Genomic DNA, 26,227 nt, shown 5'->3' on the forward strand with positions numbered 1-26,227 from the left:
ATTAGGGTGAATGAATCCTTCTTCTGACTTTTGATGCATTAACAACATATCAAATCAAAGAGGAGAAAGCGTAACGCACGAAGACTGCAAAACACTTCTGACGTTAAAATGCAATGGCAGAGTAATTTACTGTCTGATAATTTATTGCTAGTGATAAAATAGACCACCTCGTGGTAAATTAAGTGAATTAATTACACCTCACTAACAGAAAGTCAACCAATTGACCTTTACTAACGAGTCTGCTCCAGTGTTTTTCTTTCATTTGGTCTCAGGATTTGGGTAGTGCTGGCTAGGCTGGCAATTATTACCTATCTCCTAGTCAGAAGGTTGTGGGTTCAAGACCCATCCCAGGGCCATGAACATAAAAGTCTAGGCCGATGCTTCCAGTGCAGCACAGAGGGAGTGCTGCTCTGTCTTTCTGATAAGCTATTAAACTAAGGCCCCATCTGCCCTCTCAGGTGGACATACAATCCCATGGTACTGTTCTGAAGAACAGCAGGAGAGCTCTCTCCGGTGCCCTAGCCAATATTTATTCCTTAATCGACAAAAACAGATTATATGGCCATTATCACATTGCTCCTTGTGGAATCTTGCTGTGCGTAAATTGCCTGCCGTGTTTCCTACAATATTGACTACACTTCAAAAAGTACTTTGTTGGCTATGGAGTGCTTTGAGATGTCCTGAGGTTGTAAAAGGTGCTATATAAATGTAAGTCTGTTTTTTGAGAAGGCGATGGGCCACCCCCTTGAACCTCCAAAAAACAAAACTAGTGAGAAATTACTCTAAGGAAATTAAAAGGTCAATTGGAAACAAGACCAGTAATTCTTTACTTTCATTCGATGGAGGAAATAAATATTTGTAAAATAAATTTCTATAAAAAAACTTACAGTTGGAAAATTTGGTGACTGACTTGACTACTGGTATTCCTCCAGTTAATTATTGGGAAGCAGTGGTGAAGTGGAGTACCATGTACCTTTAAGAGAATTCAAGTGGACTAACCATGTGACAGTACTGACCAATCACTGCAGCACGGGATAGTGGTTAACTGTAAGTCTAGAGCTGGAGGTGGTTGTGGGAGCACGCAAGGACTTAGTGCTTTGCCTTCTGTTGCAATAAACAATCTCAGTTCGTTCTTATGTCAGTCTCTCTCTGTTATTGATAGTGAGCATCAGCTAACGAGTGTATATGAAGGCATGCAATTCGAGTTTACTTGTCCAGTGAACTCACAGACCCAAGACGTAAAAGAAGCTGTGGTAAAGAATATATATATATATTTTTCCCAGCTATTTCTATTATTATTGTTAAAATTTATTTCCATTCATTGTTTAATCCCCACCTTTTAGCCTATTTCAATCTTTTCTCCCACACCGTCCCCTCCCTGCACCCACCCCCACTAGAGCCATCTGTCACTTGCTCATCCTGCTTTCTACTCTTAATGTCACCATTAGCACCTCCTTTAGCCAGCATCACCACCATCTACACCTCTTTGTCCTTTTGTTCATGACATCTTTCACAATCTCTCCTTTGCCTCCGCCTATCACTGGCCTTCTATCCAGCTTCACCTATCCCACTACCCCCCCTTAAACACTATATATTTCACCATATTTTTCCTTCTCTTTAGTTCTGAAGAAGAGTCACATGGACTCGAAATGTTAACTCTGTCTTTCTCTCCATGGATGCTGTCAGACCTGCTGAGTTTTTCCAGCAATTTCTGCTTTTGTTACTTAAAAGAAGCCATTGTCTTTGGATTCTGCCACAAAAATTGCCTGCTGGTACTGACTCCATCTCTCTCCTTGTCACTGTCTGAGCTTGAACCAGACTATTTGCAACCTTGGACTTGAGCTTGAACAGAGATTCTGACCCAATGTCCACTCCATCATCCAGGCCGTCTACTTTCACCTCCATAATATCACCCGTCTCGTTCTTGCTGAAACCCTCTAACATACCTTTGTCACTGCCAAACTTAACTATTTCACTGCTCTCCTGGTTGACTGCCCATCTTCCAACCTCTGTTATTCTGGAGCTCATCCAAAATTCTGCTGTCCAGTATCCTAACTTGCACCAAGTCCTATTCACCCTTCACCTCTGTGCTCACTGATCTAAACTGGCTCCTGGTCAAGCAAATTCTTGATTTTAAATTCTCCATGTTGAAATCCCTTCCCGGCCTCACTCCTCCCTAGTCCTGGAACCTCCTCCAAACCTTCAACCCTCTTGGAACACAAATTCTGGCCTATTGCACGTTTCCCATTTCCTTTGTCCCACCATTGATGGCCCTTCCTTCAACTGCCTGGGTCCTAGGCTCTGGAAATCCCCCCCTAAATCTCTCTGCCTCTCTACCTATCTCTCCTTGTGATTGCAGCAGTTCAAGAAGGCAGCTCGCTACCACGTTCTCAAGGGCAATTAGGGATGGGTAATAAATGCTGGCCTAGTCAGCGACGCCCACAACCTGTAGATGAATAATAAAAAAGACACCTCTTAAAAACCAACTTTGACCAAATGTTTTGATCACCTGTCTGGATATCTCCTATGCAGCTCAGTGTTTTCTAATGCAATTGTGACGCCCCTGGAGATGTTTTCCTATATTAAAGGTGCAATATCAATGCAAATTGTTATGGTAGGGTATTGACCCCTGAGTCTAAGCAAGATGGCAAATTATGGTCAGTGCCTCTGCGATCTCCATTCTCACTTCCCTCAGTATCATTGGCTGCATCTCATCTGGCCCTGGTTCTTCATCAACTTTAAGTATAGATAGCCTATCTAATACCATCTCGTAAATGTCAAATCCTTTCAGGGTAATAGTTACCTCCTCTTTCACTGCAGCCTGGAGAGCATCTTCTTCCTTGCTAAAGACAGTTGCAAAGTATTCATTTAATACCTCATCTATTTCCCCTGCCTCCATGTGTAAATGCCCTTTTTGGCTCCTAATCAGTCCTCCTCCTCCTTTTACCACCGTTTTACTATTTATGTGCCTACAGAAGACATTGGGATTCCCTTTTATGTTAGCTGCCAGTCTCGTTTCATGCTCTCTCTTTGCTTCTCATATTTGCTGCTTTAACTTCCTGTCTGAACTTGCAACATTTCATCTGGTTTTCCATTGCATTGTCCACCTGACATCTGTCATAAGCACACTTTTTCCATCTTCATCTTAATCTCTATCTCTTTTGTCATCCAAGGAGCTCTGGCTTTGTTTGCCCTGTGAGGGAATATACCTTGGCTCTGCCCAATCCATCTCTTGTTTGAAGGCAGCCCATTGTGCAGCTACCATTTTTTCCTGCCAACCTTTGAGTCTAAATTAACCAGTGGCATTATGCTCATGCTTGCTGAACCACAATCCACATGTTGCAAGAGGGAAGGCGGCCAGCACAAAGTGAAACCTGTAGCCAGTGCAATGCAGCAACAGCGAGTTAAGCTACAAGCCACAAGTTTTGAGCTATTGCATCAAAAATAATCCACAGAAGAATGGTTCAGCAAGGTGACCTGAAAAAAAGTGAAAAGACTTACATTTATCTGTTGCAAAACACTCCACAGACAATCAAGTACTTTTAGAAGAATAGTCACTGCTGTAATGTCAGAAGTTCAGCCCTTTGAAGTGCTGGCATGAATCAACATCACTTGCTTCAGGTTTCCACTTTATTCTTGGATACAGAAGTGCAGAGTGAAAAAAATATAGAGCAACCGTTTTTCTCCATTTTGACAAGTGTGTAATGTAAACCAGTTATCGGATTTCCTCCAAGCACATTTAAATTGTTTCCCTACGCTGGGAGGAGAAGAGGCTATTGCAGACTCCTCTATTTGTCACAGATGTGTAGAAAATAAGAGCTTATCATTTGTTACCTATTAGTTGGGGAATAGCGTGTAGCTCGGGATAATATTTTAGGAACATAGGAACAAGAGCAGACCCCTCAGCCCCTCGCGACTGCTCCATCATTCATTGTCTGACCTGTATATCAACTCCACCTGCCCGCCTTGATCCCATATCAATGACCAAACACTAATCTACCAATCCCAATTCTAAATCTTTCAATTGACTCCCTAGCCTCAATAACTTTTTATTTGAAAAAATAAGGAGAAATAATTTTTCTGCACTTAATAATTAGTGCTTTTAAAGAATCTGACATTTTTAAGCAACAAGCCCCAAACATGGTATTAATTGCTACATAAGACCTAAGTGCAAAGAGGAAATATTTATATGTTTACAAATCAATACATTATTATTTTACAAAGCATCTAATGGCTTAACTATAAATCCAGTATATTTTCCTACATTTACACATTGCCACCATAATCAGTTGCTCCATGCATTTAATTAATTCTTTATTTCAAGTATTATATCTTCAGAAGTACAGATTTTTCATGGCTTTGCAATAATGTTTTCTATTGATAGAATTGTCTTGCATGCAATGTGAAAAATATGCTTCCGTTTTAGCATGTTGATTATTGGAATTTTTGTGATGAAGAAAGTCAAGTAATTATTAAACATTTTCAGGCATTCAATTTGTTCTAAAATTATGTTTCTTCCCCCCACCTCCCCCAACCAATGATAAAACTTAAAGGCAAATTTCTGGAACTTGCAAGTTATCACTGGACACATCAGAGAAGCTCTGTCAATCTCTGGATGGTTTGATCTGCAGTGGCAGAGGACAATGCGATTGTGGAATATGCATCTGCCTTGTCAATGAACCAGGCAAATTCTATGGCTCTCTGTGTGAGTGCCAGGATTGGCTCTGTGAAAGCTACGATGGGAAGATTTGTGGAGGTAAACCATTTCTACTGCATCAGTGTCTGAAGTCAGGTGTTACTAGCCAACATTTCCAGACTTACCCAGGAATGACATATTAATCTCCAGGACACACCTGACAGCAAACTCAGGAGAAACATTATAGGGCCATTAAAATAAATTGTAGAATTTTTAAAAGTTTTATTTAGTTTATTATTTGTGGGAGGGACAAAAGGCTGTTAGACAGATAGGCAAGAAATATCCAGTGGGGTAATGAGGATTCAATTCACTTTTCAATTGCTGTAGGGAGGAGGAGCACCATGAGGATGGATATGGCAACCAATCATGAGGCTTGGGGGCAGGGCTGTTGGAGAACTTGTGATGAAATCTCTAGGAATACATCCACCCAGAGTTGGCAACCCTACATGCACATGAGCAAACTTAACAATAAAACACACAGGCCACAAACCTGTAGGCGTGTTGTACTTGATCAGGTTGTTTAAATGTTGTATCACACCAGGATTGAAGTGATATCCCAATTTATATAGTGGCTGCAAATTTTACCAAAAATTGCAAGTTTTCCACAGATGAATATAAATGAAATATTGAGTGTGATTTGACTGATGTGCTAATATTTGAAGTCAAATCTTTATAGTTCATAGTTTTTTCAGAACTTGTGTTCTTTGAATTAAATTTTATTGGAAGAAGAGAAAAGCTAGACTTCATATGTTGAACATATACATATATCCAATGAAACTATTATATTTAGGTACACATTCAAATATCTTATCAGTCAATTGTACAGTTCAGGATGTATAGATATTTGTTGAGGTTACTGTATATTTGGGTGCACAATCACATCAGTCTACTTTCACTTAGAGAAATATGGCTCAGAGACCAAGGCAACCAATTTGTTTTGGAGTTTTGTTGTTTAGGGTTGGGGGATGGTGGGCAGGAGCCTTGAATACTGGTGGTCATGTTGACTGCAGTTTGGTATCTTGCTTTGTGCAGTGGGTGGGTTCCTACACTGAGGATGTACTTTGTATTGAATGGGTCTTCTTGAACAAGTCTGTGACTGCCTGGCATTTTCCTAGTTCCTTGCAGATATTCATTCTGATTGATGGATGTCCCTTATATGTTCAAAGTATTTACAGCACAGTAATAGGCCATTTGGCCCAACTGGTCTATTCCAGTGGTTATGCTCCAAAATGAGCCTCTTCATCTCACTCTATCAACATATCCTTCTATTTCTTTCTCCCCTGAATTTATCTGACTTCTTGTTAAATGTATCTATACTATTCAACTCAACCTTCCCTATGGTAGCGTGTTCCACATTCTCACCATTCTCTGGGTAATTACATTTCTCCAGAATCCTCTATTGGGCTTATTAGTGACTACCTTATACTTATGGCTCTTAGTTCTAGCCTCAACCACAAGTGAAAACAACTTTTTATAAATCCTTTATCAAACCCTTTCATAATCTTGATTGCCTCTATGAGATCATCCCTCAGAGAAAAGAGTCCTTGGCTGTTCAGTCCCTCCTGATGGTTACAACTTCTCAGTTCCACCCATGTTTGTTGTGAATAGGTCTGCACTCCACAACAGACATGGACTTCATCTTCTTGTAGCCAACAACCAGAGCTGTGCTAACTTACTTGATGCATGGGGCCCCTTTCTCTTCAGTGGTTGGACCATCAAGCATTGAGCTGGGTCCTCTGGTGATTGTGTGGCTGGCTAAGTTCCTGATGATCACTCTGACTGCTCTCCTGAATAGCTAGGTGCAGGAAGATGACAGAAAGATGTGATGGGGATGGTTCCAGTTGCAACTCCTTTCCTCTCCTCCCTGCTCATCCCAGTGATGATCTACAAGGAGGGATGGAATTTGTGGAATTTGTATAGGTGCATCATGTGACTTATATGGTTTCGAATTGTCCTCCCTATATGTTGTTCCTGGCTAGGGATCTAACTAGACCTTTTGTCATTTGCCACCACCCCCCCCCACCAACCCCTTACCCTCGCCACCCCACCCCCCCCCCCCCCCCCCCCCCCCCCCCCCCCCCCCCCCCCCCCCCCCCACCCCGCCACCCCCACTTAACGGTCAGCCTCGGCCTAGTTCCCAGGCTTCTACAGGTCTTTCATTCAGGTCAGGGAAGCAAGAATTGCATAAAAAGCACATTCCATCCACACAGTACTGTTTGCATTGGAAGAGACCATTCAGCCCTTTGAGCTTTTCCATCATTCAATTAGAATCTTAGCTGATCTGCATTTCAACTCCATTTACCCACCTTGGTTCTGTGACCCTTAATCCCCATATCCAACAAAAACCTATCAAACTCAGTTTTGAAATTTTCAATTGGCCCCCAGCCTCAACAGCTCTTTGAAGGGGAGAGAGTTCCATGCTTCCACTCCCCTTTGTGTGAGGAAGTGCTTCCTGACATCACCCCTGAATGGCCTGGCTCAAATTTTAATGTTCTGCCCCCTTGTTTTGGAATCCCCCAACTCCATCAGAGGAAATAGTTTCTTTCCATTGACCCTATCAATTCCTTTTCCTCATCTTGAACACCTTGATTAGGTCATCCTTAATCTTCTACACTCTAGGGAAATGCAAATCTAGCCTATGCCACCTGTCATCATAATATAATGGGTACAGTTGGAGGGTGGGGGAGAATTTTGAAAAGAGTTAGTGCGATCAATAAAATTTGGTAGGAATGTGAAGGAAGTGTTTCATCTGAAGATAGCAGCATTAGTCACTTTGGATGAGGTAACATTTGTGTGCTAGCTGATACAAAGTTTGTATCTGGCCTTCATGGGGGAAATCTAGTCTCCACTTTCTCAAACTAGACTCCGCATCCAGCTTAGGAGGTCCATCTTGGAATAGGGTTTGTCGAACACGTAGAGATAGTCATGACGCGCCACAGCTTTCTTGAATTCTCTTTGGGACATCCAATAAAGGCTCTGTATAAATTCAAGACCATCTATGTATCCATTTCTCCTTCCTCCTTTCTTCCGATAGTAATCTTTTTTCAAACCTCTTCCTTTGTTCTTTTGATGATCTTAACTTTATGCCCTCTAGTAATGAACTCACTGATGAATAGTAATAGATTTATTTCCATTTACCTCATCAAAACCTTTCATTATTCAGAAGAAAAAGAATTAACACTGGAAGTTAATTGTTTCCTCAGTAACATCTGTGCAATTTGGGCTAAAGGGATGTCACTATCAATTTGACTAACATACATCTGGTTCTATTGGAAAAACTATTAATACTGTGCTGAGTCATGACGGTTACAATAAAAACACAATGGGACAATGTTTTTTAAATTATATCCTACATGCATTTTGCCAGCTGTTTGTTTTATCAATCAACCAGTAAGAGCCCAGTAACCCTGAGATTAAGGCTTTTACCCAACCCGACCACAGAAATAATGATGATAATCGCTGCCTCCAAACAAAATTAAATGTCATTCCTAACTGTATTTCTGGTAAATTACATGGTTCTGACTTTATATTATTTGTCATTCTTTTAAAACTCTTAACTGTTTGTGAACTGCAGTAGCACTTCCGCATTCTCACCCAACATTAACATAAATTGAGAAACGATTGGAATATTGGAGGGATGATGGGGCTCTACGTTTATGATACGATGAGTTATGGCTCAGGGTGATGACATTAGACATTGTGCAAGGTTTTCTGGCCTCGTCTGCCACTGGGATTGTCCGGTCCTGCAATGGACTTTTGGCTGGGCCACTGAATTTCCCATGGTGGTTTCCATCACAGTGGGACTGAAAAATCCTGACCATTGTGCTCATAGTTCCCCACAGAGTATTTTTCTGATCTGTACTGCAACTTTCAGGAATCTTGCTCAAGAGTCGAGAGATTAAAGGACGACTCAGCTCAGACAGTCCATCCATGCAGAACCTTAGAATGATACAACACAGAAAGAGGCCAATCAGCCCATTGTGCCTTGGCTGGCTCTTCAAAAGAGTCATACATTCAGTCTCTTTCCTTCTGCCCTTTCCCTTAAACCTGCAAACTTTTCTCTTCAAGTTTATGCCCAATTCCCTTTCGAAGGTTCCAGGCAGTCCATTCCCAGGAGGCAGGGTCATTTGAGATCTTAGTAGGAGGTCAGCCTTGCCCTTTTGCAAGTGGCCCCAGGTTCAGGGAAGGGTGCCATTCTCAGGGTTATGAGCCATTGTTAACAATGGAGCCACTGAATGTTTGGTGGTGATGGTGGAAGTGCTAGATTCTCAAGCGACAATAACTGCTTATGGATGGATGGGTCCTTTGGGAAGAGAACTTATGTTTCCATTGAGCACAGACCAGGAAAGCAAGGTGAAACCAGCTCATGAGTTCTCTTTCCTAGACATATTGCTCATTGAAAATGAAAATGTGAGGCTCTTGTGAGCAACTGCAGAGAAAGTGCAGGACCAAGAGGTGTGGTGAAATGAACAGAGGAGCTGCCCATAGGCATAATCCAGATCACAACAACTTATTGTGTAAAAATAATTCTCCTCATCTCCCCTCTAATTCCTTTGCCAATCACTTTAAACCTGTGTCCTCTGGTTACTGACCCTCCTTCTAGCGAAAACAGTTTCTCTCTATCTTCCCTCTCAAAACCCTCCATAATTTTGAACGCCTCTACTAAATCATGCCTTAACCTTCTAAGGATATCAATTCCAGCTTCTCCAGTCTCTCCACATTAACTGGAGTCCCTCGTCCCCCATACCATTCTGGTGAATCTCCTCCGTACCCTCTCCATGTCCTTGACATCCTTCCTAAAGTGTGACCTAGTTGCTTTATTTAAGGGCAGCATTGCAAACGTGCAACAGTTCAAAACCACGTGGGAAGGGACCCCCTCCAAGTGACAAATGGGAATTTTTTTTTACATAAAGTTAAAAAGAGAATAATGTAGATAATAGAACAAATGCTGTAAATAAGAAAACATAACAGCAATCTGTTTGGCACCTTTGGTTTAATATAGAAATCTAGACTCCAAGAGGCTCCATTGTATTATAAGTACAAAGTTTGCTCATTTTTCAAAATTTCTGTTTTTGTGCATCAATAAGAGATGTGAATAATGGGAAGTGAGTACAATTCTCATTGGCCATGCAATATTATCATGAAATACTCCAAGGTCAAGCATAGTCCAAATAAACTAATAAAGATTCATGCTTCCTGTGCTCTGTCACAATCAGTCACTTCTTGCTGGGCAGGGATGGAGAAGGAAATTGGGTGAATTAGAATCAAATTAGGGACAGAAAGTGAAATAAAGAGAGGGAAAGAAAGATTGGATTGAGAAAGAGAGAAAAAAAATGAGACAACAAAGGAAGTAAGAATAAATTTAAAAATGATAAATTTGGCATTTTTTTAAAACCCTAAGTGAAATTTACCAGTGGCAGATAAAGACTCCACAGAGTAAATTGTTCACTTTCTGGGTCAGAGACGTTGATTGGCATTGCATTAACAATTATCATATTGTTGAAAGGTAGCTCTTAATTACCAGCTTTAACTTTCTGTGGCAAGTTTAATGGACAATTAATTTGCAAATCCAGCAAGTTCTTAAAAATAACAGGGAGGTTGAGGACGAGAAACCATTTGTGTGAAGTGATGTAAATTGACCAGCAGGTTCTGGAGATTCACAACTCCCAGCATATCTGCTCATTCCCTAAAGTTGTTGGACAATTTGTGTATTCATAACATTTATGACTGTTACTGTTCCAGCAAGACTTTGCCCAATATTTTGCCTTCACATCATTACCTGAAGAGCATAATTTGCTGTGAGAGTAAAATAATAATCTTTTCTCACAGCCGACATGCTTGTTCTGCTCTCTGCCTGAATTGAACACACCTTACAGAATTTTTGGCAGTTATTTGCCATGGCAACCTTCCAATGAGGAATTGGGAAACTCTGTCTAAACTCATGGGATAGAGCCAGTCATTGTTGCCATTACCTTGGGAACAGTAACACTTTTTATTGCCTTACTGGTGCATAGAATATCTTCCACTGCTGTTGCTTAAAAGGATAATTAGGTTTGCGTTAGACATTAGACATATAAATGCACCACTTTGTGGATCAGATGTTAAACTGGGGCTACATCAGCTCTCTCAGGTGGAGCTAAATGATCCTGTGGCACTATTTTGAAGAAGAGCCTTGGCGATCTCCCAGTGGTCCTGAACAATATTTACCCTGAAACCACCATAATTGATAAAAAAAAACCATGTCATCATCGCATTGGTGGTTGTGGAGTCTTGCTGTGCACAAATTGGTTGCCGCACTTCCTACTTTACAAGAGTGACCACACTTGAAAAGCACTAGATTGTAAAGTAATTTGGGACATCCTGAGGTTGTGAAAGACACTACAGAAATACAAGATCTTCCCTTATTTTACCTCAGGCCCCTTGCAGAGAAAAGAACCCAATTTGGAGCACTGTGAGCACTTCTGGGCACCGCACCTCAGAAAGGATATGTTGGCTTTGGAAAGAGTGCAGCTCAAATTCACTAGAATGTTCCTATGCCTTTTAGGATTAGATTATGAAGAGAGATTCCATAAAATAGCCCTGTGTTCCCTGGAATAAAGAAGGTTCAGGGGTGATTTGATTGAGATTTTTAGGATTTTGAAGGGAATTCATGGTAGAGAGAGAGAAACCTTTCCTCCGGTAGGAGAGTCCAGGGCAAGAGGCAGAACCATAAAATCAGAGTCAGGACATTTAGGAGAGAAGTTGGGAAATGCTTGCCATGCAAAGCGTGATAGAAATGTGGAACTCTCTCCTATAAAACTAAATAGACACTAGCTCAATTAATAATTTTAAATCTGAGTATTGCTGAAAAAAGAGACATGCCAAAGCTTTTGGTCTTGCACACATCAGGGCACTTCACAAGAATAACCAATATAAGGGTAAAACAACAATTTATACTGCATGTGAAGAGAATGCTGATTAGTTGGCAAGTGGGATTCTGATTGTAGAGGCATTGCCATGAAGAATGCACCAGTGATGGTGACTGATTGCTAACCACCAAGCATTGTTTGACATTTAATGCAGGCAGCTTGACACTGATTGGTCAAGGCATTGTCCTGAGGAATGAGTCAGTGAATGGCTGTCACTTATTTTGTTTAGCTGAAACAGGTGCAGTGTATGTACATGTTCTTTCTGTCTGCAAAGATTTTAAATGTAAAATTTGCCATCTAAGATCATTATATTTTTGCTAACCGAGGGTATAAAGGGATATGGAACCAAAGTGAATAAATGGAGTTACAGTTCAGCCATGATCTCATTGAATGGTGGAACAGGCTTGAGTGGTTAAATGGCCTCCTCCTGTTCTTACGTTCATTGGGCTTAAGAGTTTCAAAATCAGAGCATTCAGTATTTTGTAGAACGGTCAGGAGGTCATCTATCTGGCTAAAACCAATTTGGTAAGCTAACCCAAATGTTAATCTTTTACCCAGCGCAGACTGAAAGCCATACATAGTAACAGTCAAATCAATGTTATTTGCTGAATAACGTACTCCAGCTCTAAGTTTGCAAAGTATTGTTGCAAGGCAAATTGCATTAAATCTGCAATAGTGAAATAGTCAATAGTGAAAGCAACTTGTCAACGCCCCTTTGCCTCTCTTAAGTTGTTCCAGACAGTGGAATGAATCCCTGTCAAGAAAGTACCCAATGCATCACGCAAACCAGACCTGGGGTTTTGCATTGCTGCAACATATCTGCACAGTGACCAAGTCATACCGAACCTTGGTTAGACCACACTTGGAGGTTTGTGTACAGTTATCATCTTTATTTCCAAAAAAGAATATAGGGCCAGTGGAAAAAGTGAAAAAAAAATCATTTGCAATGATGTTACCAGATCGTAGGGTACAACCATCTAGAAAGCTTGAACAGACCAAAGCTTTTATCCCTCGAGAGGAGGAGGCTGATGAGTGCCCTGATAGAGTGTATACAGACAGGCTGTATCTACAGCACAGAAACAACGTAGAAAGTTCTGCAGGAGTACTAAAGAAATTGAGGGGTAAAGGCAACTGCAAAAGGCTTTCTAACTGCATATTTTTGTAATTTGGTTTCCGTTGTTCGATAACATGGTGCCAAAACCAACAAGCACAAAGATATAGCCAGATGTGTAATTGTGGAAATGATGCATGAAATCAAATGTCTGTGTTATTTTTGAATAGTAAAGCACTTTTTAAAAACGAAACCACACATTCATTAGCACAATGCCAACTTTCCCCCTTTTTATGGCTGACATCAACAGTACCTCAAAACAAGCAGAAAGCAAAGTTCACTGTGTAGCTACATCCCCGTGATTGAGGCCCCCATTGGCGGAAGTTCTGCCTGCTGAGAGCTGCCAGCCAATCAGAGGCCGGTAGATCTACATTGCTAACCCTTCAGCACTGGACTGGAGTCACCAGGAACTGAAGGTGGTGAATCTCCAGGACTCTGCTGGGACCAAAGCCCAGGAGAAAAATCATTGTTTTGAGAAAGGATGGTTTTTGCCATCTTTCAGCAAGTTTGGCTTATTGGTCACAAAAATATTGGCAATGGGGAAAAGAATTGTCTGACCGGTTGTCAAGATTCAACCATTTGAGTCACCTAAAGAGTTTGCTTGGTTTCTGATTGGCTGCGGAGAGGCGGGGCCACCACGAGGATGGACATGTCAGATGGCCAATGGCGGGAGCATAGGGTGGGGCTGTTGGTCATGTGATGAAACCTCCAGGCATAAGTCCCAACGCAAACTGGAGGAACAACACCTCATCTTCCGACTAGGCACTTTACAGCCTTCCGGACTGAATACTGAATTCAACAACTTTAGGTCGTGAGCTCCCTCCCCCATCCCCACCCCCTTTCTGTTTCCCCCTTCCTTTTTTTTCCAATAAGTTATATAGATTTTTCTTTTCCCACCTATTTCCATTATTTTTAAATATCTTAAAATCTTTTATGCTCTCCCCACCCCCACTAGAGCTATACCTTGAGTGCCCTACCATCCATTATTAATTAGCACATTCGTTTAGATAATATCACCAACTTTAACACCTATGTGTTCTTTTGTTCTATTGTTGTTGACATCTTTTGATGATCTGTTCTGTCGAAGGGTCATGAGGACTCGAAACGTCAACTCTTTTCTTCTCCGCCGATGCTGCCAGACCTGCTGAGTTTTTCCAGGTAATTCTGTTTTTGTTTTGCTTCTATCACTGCTTGTTTGTCCCTACAACCACACCCCCCCTCCACTTCTCTCTCTCTCTCTCTCTCCGCCCCCCCCCAACACACCTTAAACCAGCTTATATTTCAACTCTTTCTTGGACTCGCACTCAAGTTCTGTCGAAGGATCATGAGGACTCGAAACATCAACTCTTTTCTTCTCCGCCGATGCTGCCAGACCTGCTGAGTTTTTCCAGGTAATTCTGTTTTTGTTTTATAAGTCCAGCTAGAGTTGGCAATTGTTAGTGTAACCCTCCTGGCAGTAACAATCTTTTCAGAAATGTTGGTGCCACTGTTCAACCTTAGTTTGAGTGTTTTCACTCAATTGCAAATTTCAAAACTGAGATTGGTAGATATTTTATTGGGTTACAGCCCCAAAGCAGATAAGTGGAGTTAAGAAATACAAATCAGCTGTTATCCAATTGAATGGTAGAAAATGTGCGAGGGGCTGAATGACCTCCTCCTCTTCCTTTGTTCCTGCCTGTTATTGGCTTGTGAATATGTGTGGAAGCAGCCATCTTCTTCAATTTAAATTGGTGTAAATCACCAAGAAACTTTACTGAATATAGGTTTTACAAAAAAAAATCATTCTTAGGATAGACATGTGGCTGAGCAAAGCTGGTATTTATTGCCCACCCCTGAACCAAGTGCCTTGCTAGGTTATTTCTGCAAGCAGTTAGGAGTCAACCGTGTTGGTCTGGGACTGGAGACACATACAGGGCTAGACCAGTTAATGGAGGCAAGTTACCTTCCCTAAAGGGAATTAATGAACCAGCTTCTGTATTGTAAATTCAATGTCATCATCTGGAACATTTTATTTCGAATATTCATAAATAATGGCTGGAATCCTGTCAGGCCGATCGGGTCGAGCGCGCTGGTCAAGGAACCAGCGGGGAACCCCCGTCAGTTCAGTGGGGGAGGCCTGCTGGAATTAAATACCTTTCGGGCACCTAAATGGCCACCATCAGGCCTTCCCCATGATTGAGGCCCCCAGTGGCGGAAGTTCTGCCCGCCGAGAGCTGCCAGCCAATCAGAGGCCGGTAGATCTACATTGCCACCAGTGCCAGCAGGAGCAGTGGCTGCTACCAGTAATGCACCCACCAGAGGTCCCGGATCATGGGGAGGCCCCAGGCCAGAGGTGAGTGAGTGTGGGATGGGGATTGTGGGGTGGGTGTCGCTGGAGAGGTGGTGCATGGAGGTTGGAGACAAGGACAGCGGGTCTCTTTATCCGGCACAGGGTGACTGACTACAAGGGACACCACGGCCCACCCTGGAGACTGCTGGCAAACCCAACAGGTTTTGGTGGGTGGCCGTCGGAGGGTGCAGGAAAGCCATGCAGCCCCCCATTTAATCCCTGAGCGGCAACTATATTACAGTGGATTCAGGGATAATGGGTGTCAATTGGCTCATTAACGAGCCTGACTGACATTCTGTCAGTGGCTGGGAATCCTGCGTCAGCCTCTTCCTCTCTCTGACTGAATTGGGTGGGGTTTTGCCACTGCCAGGAGACTCAGGCTCCTGTGATGAATTGGGCCTGGTCACCATGACTGGCTGAATTAAATCCAGGTCCAAAATTACATCTTTATCAATATAATTTCTTACTTTTATATGTAATTAGCTGGTAACTGTTGTAAAATGGGTTCTTTAGATGTCTTAATGATGAGATCTTGAGACTTGTACATTCAAACATGAATCCTTTATTGTTAATCTTTAACTATTTACAGATTTTTTTTCTTGTAGTTACCACTTTAAATGTCTTTGCCCTTTTAAGACAATCTGTGCAGTAGCTACTTTTCTCACTCAGGCTGTCTCTGCAGCTGACGTTTTATTTTGTTGTGAGCTTCCAGCGCTTTTCCAGTTTTTGGCGGGTTCCCTGGATATCGTGGGGCTTCTCTTTTTAAACTTTTTAAACTTTCAAAAACTGGGACACTTCATTTCTGGGCAATTCTTTCTATGTTTTGTCTTTTACCTTGGTAGGTCTTTTGCACTTTGCATGTCCTGGGCTCCGAGAGTTTCAGTGGGTGTGCAATTTTTTTTGAAAGCCACAAGCTATCAACTTTGTATGTTTTTTTTGAAACCTCAGTACAGCATGGCCATCACTGCAATCTGCTGAGCCTCTTGGACCACCACCTATTCTAGAATATAAGAACAGCTTCTTTTATTTTGTATTTTTGCTCACCTGTATCTGACCATGCTCCTTAACTCTGCGTCACTCAAGATCCTGCAATTTTTGTCGTGTTGCTCATCATCTTGAGATCTAACCAAATGTCTCAAGTGAGTGTCACTCAGGATCTTGCAAGCTTTTTGTGGTGTTGCTCACCCGTCTTGTGATCTGAGCAGTTTTTTGCTCCGCATCACTTAGGGGGGTCTTGAAATTTTTGTATTTTTGCTCACCTGTCTTTGTGATCTGACCAAGTTTTTCTCTTTTTCAGTCTGCGTCACTTGGGGGTCTTGCAATGGACTTCCACTCACTCTGGTGGACTCCTCAACTTCTAAGTCTGTAGTGAAGCTTCTTCAATTGTTTTTTCAAGTTTTCTTCTGAGGTGTACATATCTCTGGGTTGTCTTGAGCTGCATTTAGTTTCTCATACCTAGGGATCCTGGTTGGGTTTATCATTTAAAATGCACCCTTTCATATCACCACTGCTGCTCACCATGTTGTAGTCCACTGCTGACGTAATATCTTTAAGGAGTTCCCAATGCTGCCAGCCCTGTTGTGTTATCACAGCTGAGCATTATGTTGTGTTATGGTGACAGCTGTGATGGCTCAACGATGAAACCTTGAGACTTATATATTTAAACATGAAACCCTTATTGTTAATCTTTAATCATTTATTGATCCAGTTCACGGTCATGCATATGCTGTTGCCACTCAAGTAGGCTGCTTCCAGCGTGTTCTCTCTAGACGTTCTCTCAGCCTATTACCATGTGACTCGATGCATCATACTGTGAGCAGTGCTATTCTCCAGTCTCATATTAACCCTTGCTCTGCCAAGCACCTTTACATTACAATGGGATGCAGGCACATAACAACATCATATAACAGTTACAGCTTATTAGTTTTGAATGGCAATAACAAAAAAAAATCTTGTTTTAACCAAGTATTAATAATTCCAAATCCTGTTTAACCATCACTGCCCTGTGCACACAGACTTACAATGGCTCCTGCTGTGAGCAACACCTTGATTTTAAAATACTCCATCCCCCATGTTCAAAACCCTCCATGCCCGACCCTACCCCATTCCTATCTTTGTAATCTCCTCCAGTCCCAGAACCCTGCGCTCCTCCAATTCTGGCCTTTCAAACATCCCTGATTTTAATTGTTCCACCATCAGTGGCTGCACCTTCAGCTGCCTAGGCTCTAAGCCCTGGAATTCCCTCCCTAAACCTCTCTACCTCTCTTTCAAAGCTGGCCCTCAAAATCTATCTCACGGAACCAGATCTTTTGGGCCATCTGCCCTAATACTGCCTTTGGCATTCAGTATCAAATTTTGCTTTATAAAAATATTGCTTTATAAAACTACGGCCGGGATTTTTCGGCCCTGTCACGGGTGGGACCCGCAGTGGGTGAGGCCGCCGCCCCCCCCAAGCCAGAATCCCATTGACTGGCGGTGGGACTGGAAGATCCCGGCGGTGGGCGGGTATGGGAAATCCCGCCCTGTGTCCCGAGCCCCCACAAAGGCCATTTGTACCTGCTCCACCATTCTTAGAGTCACCTCAGCTCCACCTTCCTACACTATCCCCATATCCCTTCATTTCCTTAGAGACCAAAATTGTATTGCTGTTGGACATGAATAGGCTCAATAACTGTGAACGCACGGCTCCCTGGGGTAGAGAATTCAAAAGATTCACAACTACCTGAGTGAAGAAATTTCCCTTCCTCTCAGCCCTAAATTGTGACCCCTTATTTTGAGGTTGTGACCCCTGTTTTTCAAACGCCCCTGAGAAAACAATTTCTCAGCATCTACCCTGTGAAGCCAAGTGTTCCAATGGGATCATGGGTTGAATTTTACTTGCCCCCCTGGTTGGGGGTGTTTACAGCAGCATGGCACGTAAAATCGGGCGGGTGCCAACCCCAACACCTTCCTGCCCACCCCCAGTATTATGGGGGCGAGCTCGGGGTGGGGGGGAGTTGGGGGGGGGGGGGTGGGGGTGGGGGGGGTGGTGTTGGTGGGCACTGAACTTGGCATTAACAGGGTTGGTGTGGACAGTCGGACGGGAGTGGGCAGGCTATCTTTTAAAAAAAACTTTTTTAAAAGGGTGGGAAGGAAGGGAGGTACCATCTTCAGGGGGTGCCATTTGCGCATCAGGATTAGCCCCCCACCACCCCCACCCCCACCCCCACCCACCAAGATAGTATTCCCCCTTATTTTCTACTTGCGTGCTCTATAAAATACCCCATCCCAACACCACCCCCAGGCACCCCCACTCTGAACTGCCCAAAGCCTCCCTGCCCGAGGCCCCGGACTTAACCGGCTCCTGGATCCATTGGACCTTCTCGTTGGGGCCCTGCTTGCAGTCCCGGCAGTGCCCGCTAATGCGCTCTTGACGCTGCCGGGCAACCGCTGGATCTGCCGGGCGACCTGATTGGCCGGCGTGTTGCCGAGGGCGGGATTGCCTCCCCAGTGAGAGCCAGAGGTCCCACAGGCCTGCCTATTTAGCCCACCCGCGGCCCGTTACGCTTGTAGGGCAGGGCGGAGTCCGGCAGGCCGGCTCCAAGCCCACTTAGTTTCCGGGGGTCGGGGGGGTGGGTGCCGCCCCCCACCCCCACCCCCGTAATCTGCTGCCGCCCCACTTCTAAATTCCAGGGTGTATAGGCCCATTCGGATCAACCATTCCCCGCAGGACAATTCCCTCGTCTTCTGGGATTAAACGCGCTGTATAAATACAATAATCGTAGAGCGAAAACAGAGGTTAAAGTTCCAGGTTGAGATGACCTTTCATCAGAACACAGGTCATGTCGACCTGAAATGTTAACCCTCCAGCTCTGTTTCTCTCTCCGCAGACCTGCTGAGTGTTTCCAGAACTTTCTGCTTTTATTTCAGAGTCCCAGCATCCGCAGTATTTCGCTATTGTGTCAATGCAAGTTGCCGTTACCACGTTGTAAGTGAATTCATAATATTCAGTAGATTGTAACGTACCAATCCTTTTTCTCTGGGGTCCGTTTATTTGAATCGCTTCAGTGTAAAGGGCCATGATATTTCGGACGCTGTGAGTTTCCCTTCCCAACATCCGAAGAGTTGACGGAGAGCACATCCCCGCCGATACTGCCCGCCCCGCAGCCATGTCACACCCCAACAAAGTGCTAATTGGTCTCAGACGGGATTCGGGCCCCTCACTCGGCAGGAAGTCCCGCCTCAGGGGGTTGGCCGGCCAATCGGATTGGCCAGCGGCTCGCTAGCCGCTGCAGCGCCGGAGGCTGCGGTGGACAGGACGAGGACTGCAAGCAGCCCCCCCCCCCCAGAGCCTCAATCCCAGGAGGTCCAGGACTAGGTTTAGTATTGGTGGTGTTGGGAATGGAGAGGGGAGGTGAGTCCTGGGCAGGTGGACAGAGGGGGGAGGGGGGGTGTTGGGGTATCAGTCAAGAGGCTGGGGGGTATGGGGAACGAGCAGGGGTCAGACATTTTGAGGGGGGGCGGGGGGTGGGGGGCAACCCCTGGGGGGGCAACCCCTCCCCTCCCCTCCCCTCCCACCCGAGGTCTGAACAAGGTCAATTTTTGGCCTTCTCGCCTTTTCACTGAACTCCTCCCGCCAGCCAAAAAAATCAAAGCTGGGTGGAAAACAGCCCTTAGGTGGTCAATAATCGGCCACTTAAAGGCCTTAATCGGGGCGAGAGCGGGCAGGCCTTGCCCTTCCCAGCGTAAAACTACAGAGAGGTCAGGGTGCACGGGAACCCGTCGCAAAGGCCATCCTACTAATTTTATGCTCACCCCTGCCTACAAACCCACCGACAGGGAACGTAAAACTCTGCCTGAGGGGTAAACCACAGATTTCCTTCGAGACCTGTTACCTGGCAGTCTTCATCTCACATGACCAAGTTTGTGGGCCTGTTGTGTGAGAAATGTGTGCAATTGTCCCATTGTATAAGCATTCACTTTAATACCAGGTATTAAATAATAGCGATTCCTCCTTATAAAGGAAAATGATACGAACCCCAACTATTTCTACTACAGCTTTCTAAACAGATGCAGAAGCAACCAGCATAAGTTTTATTTTTGGAGTAAAACATTACACAGGTGCAAATACCTTGTTAGAGTTACATAGAATTTACAGCACCAGAAGCAGGCCATTCAGCCCAACTGGTCCATGCTGGTGATTCAACTCCACACCAGTCTCCTCCCGCACCCTCTTCATCTCACCCTATCAGTATATCCTTCCATTCCTTTCTCTCTCATATGTTTATCCAGCTTCCCCTGTACCATTCACCTCTCACTAGTTGTCATTTAGGGGGAACCAGACCTTCAAAAATCAAAACCAGGGCCGGTGTGATGCTCTGTGAAGATTGACATGTTGAACAGCTGATTGCAGGAGCGTGGGGCGGTGGGGGGGTGCGGGGGAGGGGGTGGTTGATTATGGGTCATGTGATGACATCGCCAGGAATATGTCCAGCCAGAGTTGGCAACCCTATTCCGTAGATCGTTTAAAAGGCATCATCAGCGATGGAGGTGTCAGCACCAACAACTCCCTTGGAGACATCAAGGGGGGCAGGGGAGAGAAGGAAACTGGGTCCGCTGCACACAATGCAATGCAATGTGATGGATGTTTACAGGATGAATGATGGAATTTTGTACAGACTTTCTGCCCCCAAGGCCCAGTTCATATTTGGCATAAAGGGTAAAGGTGAAAACAGGGTCATTTGAACTACTCTTTGGAAATTATCAGGACGTCAATACATTTAACGAGAAACTGGGACATCCAGTCACCCTACTGCCATTGCAAAGCCTCTGAATCATTGGTTGTCACTTGGATCCGTGCTGAGAATATTTTTATTTAATTCTTCAGGAAAAAAACAGGAAACTTGAAGAGATTGTTAACAGCAGACTGGCTGCCAACAGGCTTAAGTTTGTTTTTTAAAAAAGGATTTAAAAATGCCAATTAATCACAACAGTGGTATGATGTGGGAGGCCCAAGATGTTCTTCTATATGGGAACTTGCTCTTGAATACGTTTATATTAGTCACCTACTCCCTGCTGTAGCAAGTTCCATATTCTAAACATTCTCCATTCTCTAGGTGAAGAAGTTTCTCTTATGAATTAGGAGCGAGTTGGCCACTCAGCCCCTCTTGAACCCCCTAGTGGATTTAATGGCGACTACCTTATACTTACATATAACAACAGCAGCTTGCATTTATATAGTGCCTTTAATATAGCAAAACATCCCAAGTTGCTTCACAGGAATGATTATCAGACAAAATTTGACTTTGAGCTACTTAAGGAGATATTAAGGGCAGGTGACTAAAAGCTTGAGAAGGGTTTTAAAGAACCTTTTAAAGGAGGGGAGGGAGGTAACAAGGGCAAGTTTAGGGTGCTGTATTGTGAGAGGAACTGTGATGTATGTGTCGGATGAAGGGACTGTTTGTTACTGAGGATGGGAAAAGAAAATGATTTGTTTGTTATCATTGACCATTCATCAGACTCATTCATAGCAGCATGCAATTTTACACATCCCATTCTGAACTGGACATTAATACATTGGTTAACGAGAATTGTTATGGAGTTTAGGGCTTTAAATCATGATGAAGGTCTAAAATAAATTAATTTGATTTTCCTGAACACTGACCTATTAAAAAAAAGAAAATATAGTGCAGGTCTTTTAAAATGTCATGGGATATGCATAACAAACATGTAAATAAGCAATTTAATTTGGACTGCAACTAAATAGCTGGAGGACAAAAGTGCAAACATGAGAAACCTCAACTGAGAAGATTTAGAATATTCTCCACAGAGTAATAGATGTGCTGGACAGACTCCCACACAAATCTATTAATACCTTGCCAATTAATTCCTTTAAAACATAGCTTGATTAGTATCCAGTTAGGAAAGGAATTTTCACATAAGCTTAGTCTCAGTGGACAGTACTGTTGCCTCTGAGTCAGAAGGGTTGTGAGTTCATGTCCTACTCCAGAGCTTTGAGCATAGCATCTAACTGACACTCCCACTGCAGTACTGAGAAAATGCAGCAGTGTCGGATGTGCTGACTTTGTTATGAGAAGCCCCTGTCTGCCCTCTCAGAGGGCCATAAAAGTTCTCACAGTTACTATTTACAAGACGAGCAGGAGAGATGAGCCTGGAGCCCTGGTCAATATTTATCCCCCAACCAACGTCACTTAAAATCAGATTAGCCAGCCATTATCACACTGCTGTTTGTGGGATCTTGCTGTGTGCAAATTGACAGTCGTGTTGCCTACATTACGACAGTGGCTACGCTTTAAAATTAATTCGTTGGCTTTGGGATGTCCTGAGGTTGTGAAAGGAGCAATTCCTTTCTCGAAGTTTAAGTCTGCATATCCAGAAAAGGCTATCGAAGTCCATCTGTGCTTGCTGACAAAGATGATTAAGTACTCTATGGACCTCTTGTTGCTGGAGCTATGAAAACATGCCACAGAAAGCGATTGACAAAATGAATGATATAGGTTGTAAGGTTAGATAGATGTTCTGGCGCTTTGCTCAATTATTTTTCCGCCAGGCAGAGGGAAAGGTTTTAAAAAATTTCCCCTCAAGGTAAGATCAAAACAATCTGTGTTATGTATATGGTCTGTGAAAGGAACCATCTTAAAATCCAATGCAATCTTTTTGTTCACAGCACCTTTTTATTTTTAACCTTTACTTAAATTTGTTGTACTCGTCTCACTTATTCCACAGGGTACGCCTTTTGAAAAAAGTCATAGGACGCCAGTCACGTAAGGAACATACATCAAACATATCGAATACCAGAAAAAAATCCAAAATGTAGGGAATGCTTCAGATTTTTTTTAAATTCCCTATGAAGCATTTACAATTTTCTGTTGTATTTTCAACAAAAGTCCCATTGAAATAATAATCCCTTTTAAGTATTTATCTTAGCTTCTATTCTATATTTTTACTTCTTTAAATCACCATTGAGTTGACATTTTTCTCCATGTCTCCCAAAAGAGTGATGGAAGCAGATTCAATAGTAATGTACAGAAGTGGAATTGGATAAATCCATGGAGGGGAGAAATTTGCAGAGCTGTGGGGAAAGAGCAAGGGAGTGGGACTAGCTGGTTAGCACTGTCAAAGAGCCGGCACAGGCTTGACGGGCTGAATGGCCTCCTTTGCCGCTGTATCATTCTACGTTCTAACCTTATCTGCATAGATGGTCAATTTCATTGATCCCACACTCACTCTAAGGTAGTGCAAGCAGGAAGCAGGAAGCAGGAAGCAGGAAGTGTGGGTTGGGAGTGTGGAATCATTATATTGTCAAACACCTTCCTCGCCATTCACCCAGTCCTACCTAAGATAGTACAAGATGGACAGAACATCTTGGTCCACTCCCAGTATTACTCTATATCTGGTATTTTGGAGGTGCACAGTATCTGTCCATTGTGATTTTCAATATGATTTTGCTCCTATCCATTGTGAAAGGTCTTTTCAGCTATTCTCAACTTTCTCATCACTAGATTTTTGATTTATTAGATCTCGTATGTGAACGTCTCTGGCTGGGCTAGCATTTATTGTCCATCCCTAATTTCCTTTGAGAAGGTGGTGGTGAGCTGCCTTCTTGAACCGCTGCAGTCCATGTGGTGTAGGTACACCCACAGTGCTGTTAGGGAGGGAGTTCCAGGATTTTGACCCAGCGACAGTGAAGGAACGGCCGATATATTTCCAAGTCAGGATGGTGAGTGACTTGGAGGGGAACTTCCAGGTGGTGGTGTTCCCATGTGTCTGCTGCCCTTGTCCTGCTAGATGGTAGAGGTCACAGGTTTGGAAGGTGCTGTTGAAGGAGCTTTGGTGAGTTACTGCAGTGCATCTTGTGAATGGTACACACACTGCTGCTATTGTGTGTTGGCAGTGGGCAGACATGGTGAAACTCGACACAAATTTCCAGGCAGGATCTTCCCCTTGTTGGTGGGGGGATTGTGCGGGAGCTGGCATGAGTGGGCAGGTTCCTAGTTGGCGCCCCCAGTTGGGGGCGTGCCGCCATTTCCTGTGGGCAGGCCAATTAAGGCCCGCCCAGCGTGATGTCCACTTGGAACCGCTATGTGCTCCCTGTGTGGGCAGGGGGGAGTGGGGGGGTGGGGGGTGGAGTCCCTGAGCAGGGAGCACGCTGTTTCGTGCTTGCGCGTGAATGAACAGACTCATCTCCATGAGGCTAAGTGCTGCCTCAGGGAGATCGGCTCAGCTTTGAAAATTTCAATAAGGAAGGGGAAAAAGAATTACCGACATGTCCCCTCATGTGTCACTGTCACATGAGCTGGGACATGTCCATTTCTTTCATTTCAACATTTCATAAACATTTTAATCCCCTCATGAAACCTCATCCCGCCCGTGGATATGAGGTTTCATTTTTTTTCAGGAGCCCAATGGCCCCACCTATTCAGCTGCCAGAACCACAACACCGCCCCTCAGATTGGATCAAACTTTCACGCCTGTTTCCACTTTGTGCTCCCTTCTGGGCAGCATATCTTGCTGTGGACTGCTTTTCCAGTGAATGAAATCATTCAAATTGCAGTTAGCAGTGAGAGAATTGTAGGACAAAAGCAAAATACTGCAGGCGCTGGAAATCTGAAGTAAAACCGGAAATGCTGGAAACACTCAGGGTGGGGAATTAGCAAAAGGATGACCTGCGATAGGGCGGAAGATGGGAGACATTAAATGATGAAAGAGTCGACGTGGCAGAGACAAAGGCATTAGTAAAGGGGCAAGCGAAGAAAGAAAAGATATGTCCAGAGAAAAAACGAATGTATAATAGACAGCTGCTGTCTGGAAAAAAAAACACAAGAGAAAAATAAGATTAGGACAGAAACATGTGAAGAGAAAGAAACAAAATGGAAGAAGAGATTATGATCTAGAACTGTTGAACTGAGTGTTGAGTCCAGAGGTCTGTAAAGTGCCCAATCAAAAGAAGGAGGTGCTGTTCCTTGACCTTCTGGTGAGCTTCACTGGAGCAGTGCAGGGAGCTGAGGGCAGAGAGATCGTAGTGAGAGCAAGCTGGAGAATTATGGGATTAATTTAGAAAAATAAAATCATTCTTGGGATGTAAGGCCACTGGCAAGGTCAGCATTTTTTGCCCATCCATCACTGTCCTGATATCCGAGTGTCTTACTGGACAATTAGAACCATAGAAAAGTGAAGGTGCAGAAAGAGGCCATTCAGCCCATTGTGTCTGCCCTGGTCAAAAAAAGGAAAAAAGAAACTAGCCGCTCATTTTAATCTCACTTGCCAGTACCTGGTCGGTAGCTTTGCAGGTTACAGTGCTTCAGGTGCAGATCCACCTTTTCAATGAGTTGAGCGTTTCAGCCTCGACCACTGACTTAGACAGTGAATTCCAGACGCCCACTACCCTCTGGGTGAAAAAGTTTTTCCTCATGTCCCCCCTAATCCTTCTACCAATCACCTTAAATCTGTGTCCCCTGGTAACTGACCCCTCAGCTCAGGGAAACAGGTCTTTCCTGTCTACCCTATCTAGGCCCCTCATAATTTTGTGCACGTCAATTAGGTCACCCCTTAACCTCCTCTGTTCTAAAGAAAACAACCTCAGTCTATCCAATCTCTCCTCACTGCTGCAATTTTCAAGCCCTGGCAACATTCTTGTAAATCTCCTCTGCTCTCTCCTTCCTGTAAATTGGTGACCAGAACTGTACACAAAATCCCAGAGTGGCCTAACCAGTATTTATTACAGTTCCATCATCACATCCCGGCTTTTGTATTCAGCACCTTGCCCAATAAAGGAAAACATTCCATATGCTTTTTTGACTGCCTTGTCCACCTGTCCTGCCACCGTCAAGGACCTGTGGACATGCACTCCGAGGTTTCTCACTTCCTCAACCCCTCTCAATAATTCCCGTTTATTGAGTATTCCCTTGCTTTGTTTGCCCTCCCCAAATTCATTACCTCACACTTTTCCGGATTGAATTCCATTTGCCACTTCTCCGCCCATTCAACCAAACCATTGATACATTGTGGAGTCGACAGCTATCCTCTTCACTATCAACTACATGGCCAATTCTTGTGTCATCTGAAAATTTCCCAACATGCTTCCCACATTTAAGTCTAAATTATTAATATAAACATATTTAAGCCTAAATGATTACCATGTATGGGGAGGCAGTGGTATTGCCACTGGACTGATGTTCCAGAGA

General features: G+C 43.7%; 2 protein-coding genes across 2 annotated transcripts in view; one reads left to right on the top strand and one right to left on the bottom strand.

Annotated features, from left to right (window-relative positions):
* The window catches only part of nalcn (sodium leak channel, non-selective), a 238,062-nt gene extending 218,889 nt beyond the window's left edge, over positions 1–19,173 (bottom strand). The window contains exon 1 of the mRNA XM_041198858.1: positions 19,050–19,173. The gene's annotated coding sequence lies outside the window, so the exon portion shown is untranslated. The remainder of the gene's footprint in view (positions 1–19,049) is intronic.
* itgbl1 (integrin, beta-like 1) overlaps positions 1–26,227 on the top strand; it is a 182,891-nt gene that overhangs the window by 962 nt on the left and 155,702 nt on the right. Inside the window, exon 2 of the mRNA XM_041198860.1 lies at positions 4,554–4,756. Within this exon, the coding sequence (XP_041054794.1) occupies positions 4,554–4,756 (203 nt within the window). The remainder of the gene's footprint in view (positions 1–4,553; positions 4,757–26,227) is intronic.

This window comes from Carcharodon carcharias, chromosome 11 (assembly GCF_017639515.1).
Source record: "Carcharodon carcharias isolate sCarCar2 chromosome 11, sCarCar2.pri, whole genome shotgun sequence".
In the NCBI taxonomy this organism is placed as follows: Eukaryota; Metazoa; Chordata; class Chondrichthyes; order Lamniformes; family Lamnidae; genus Carcharodon; species Carcharodon carcharias.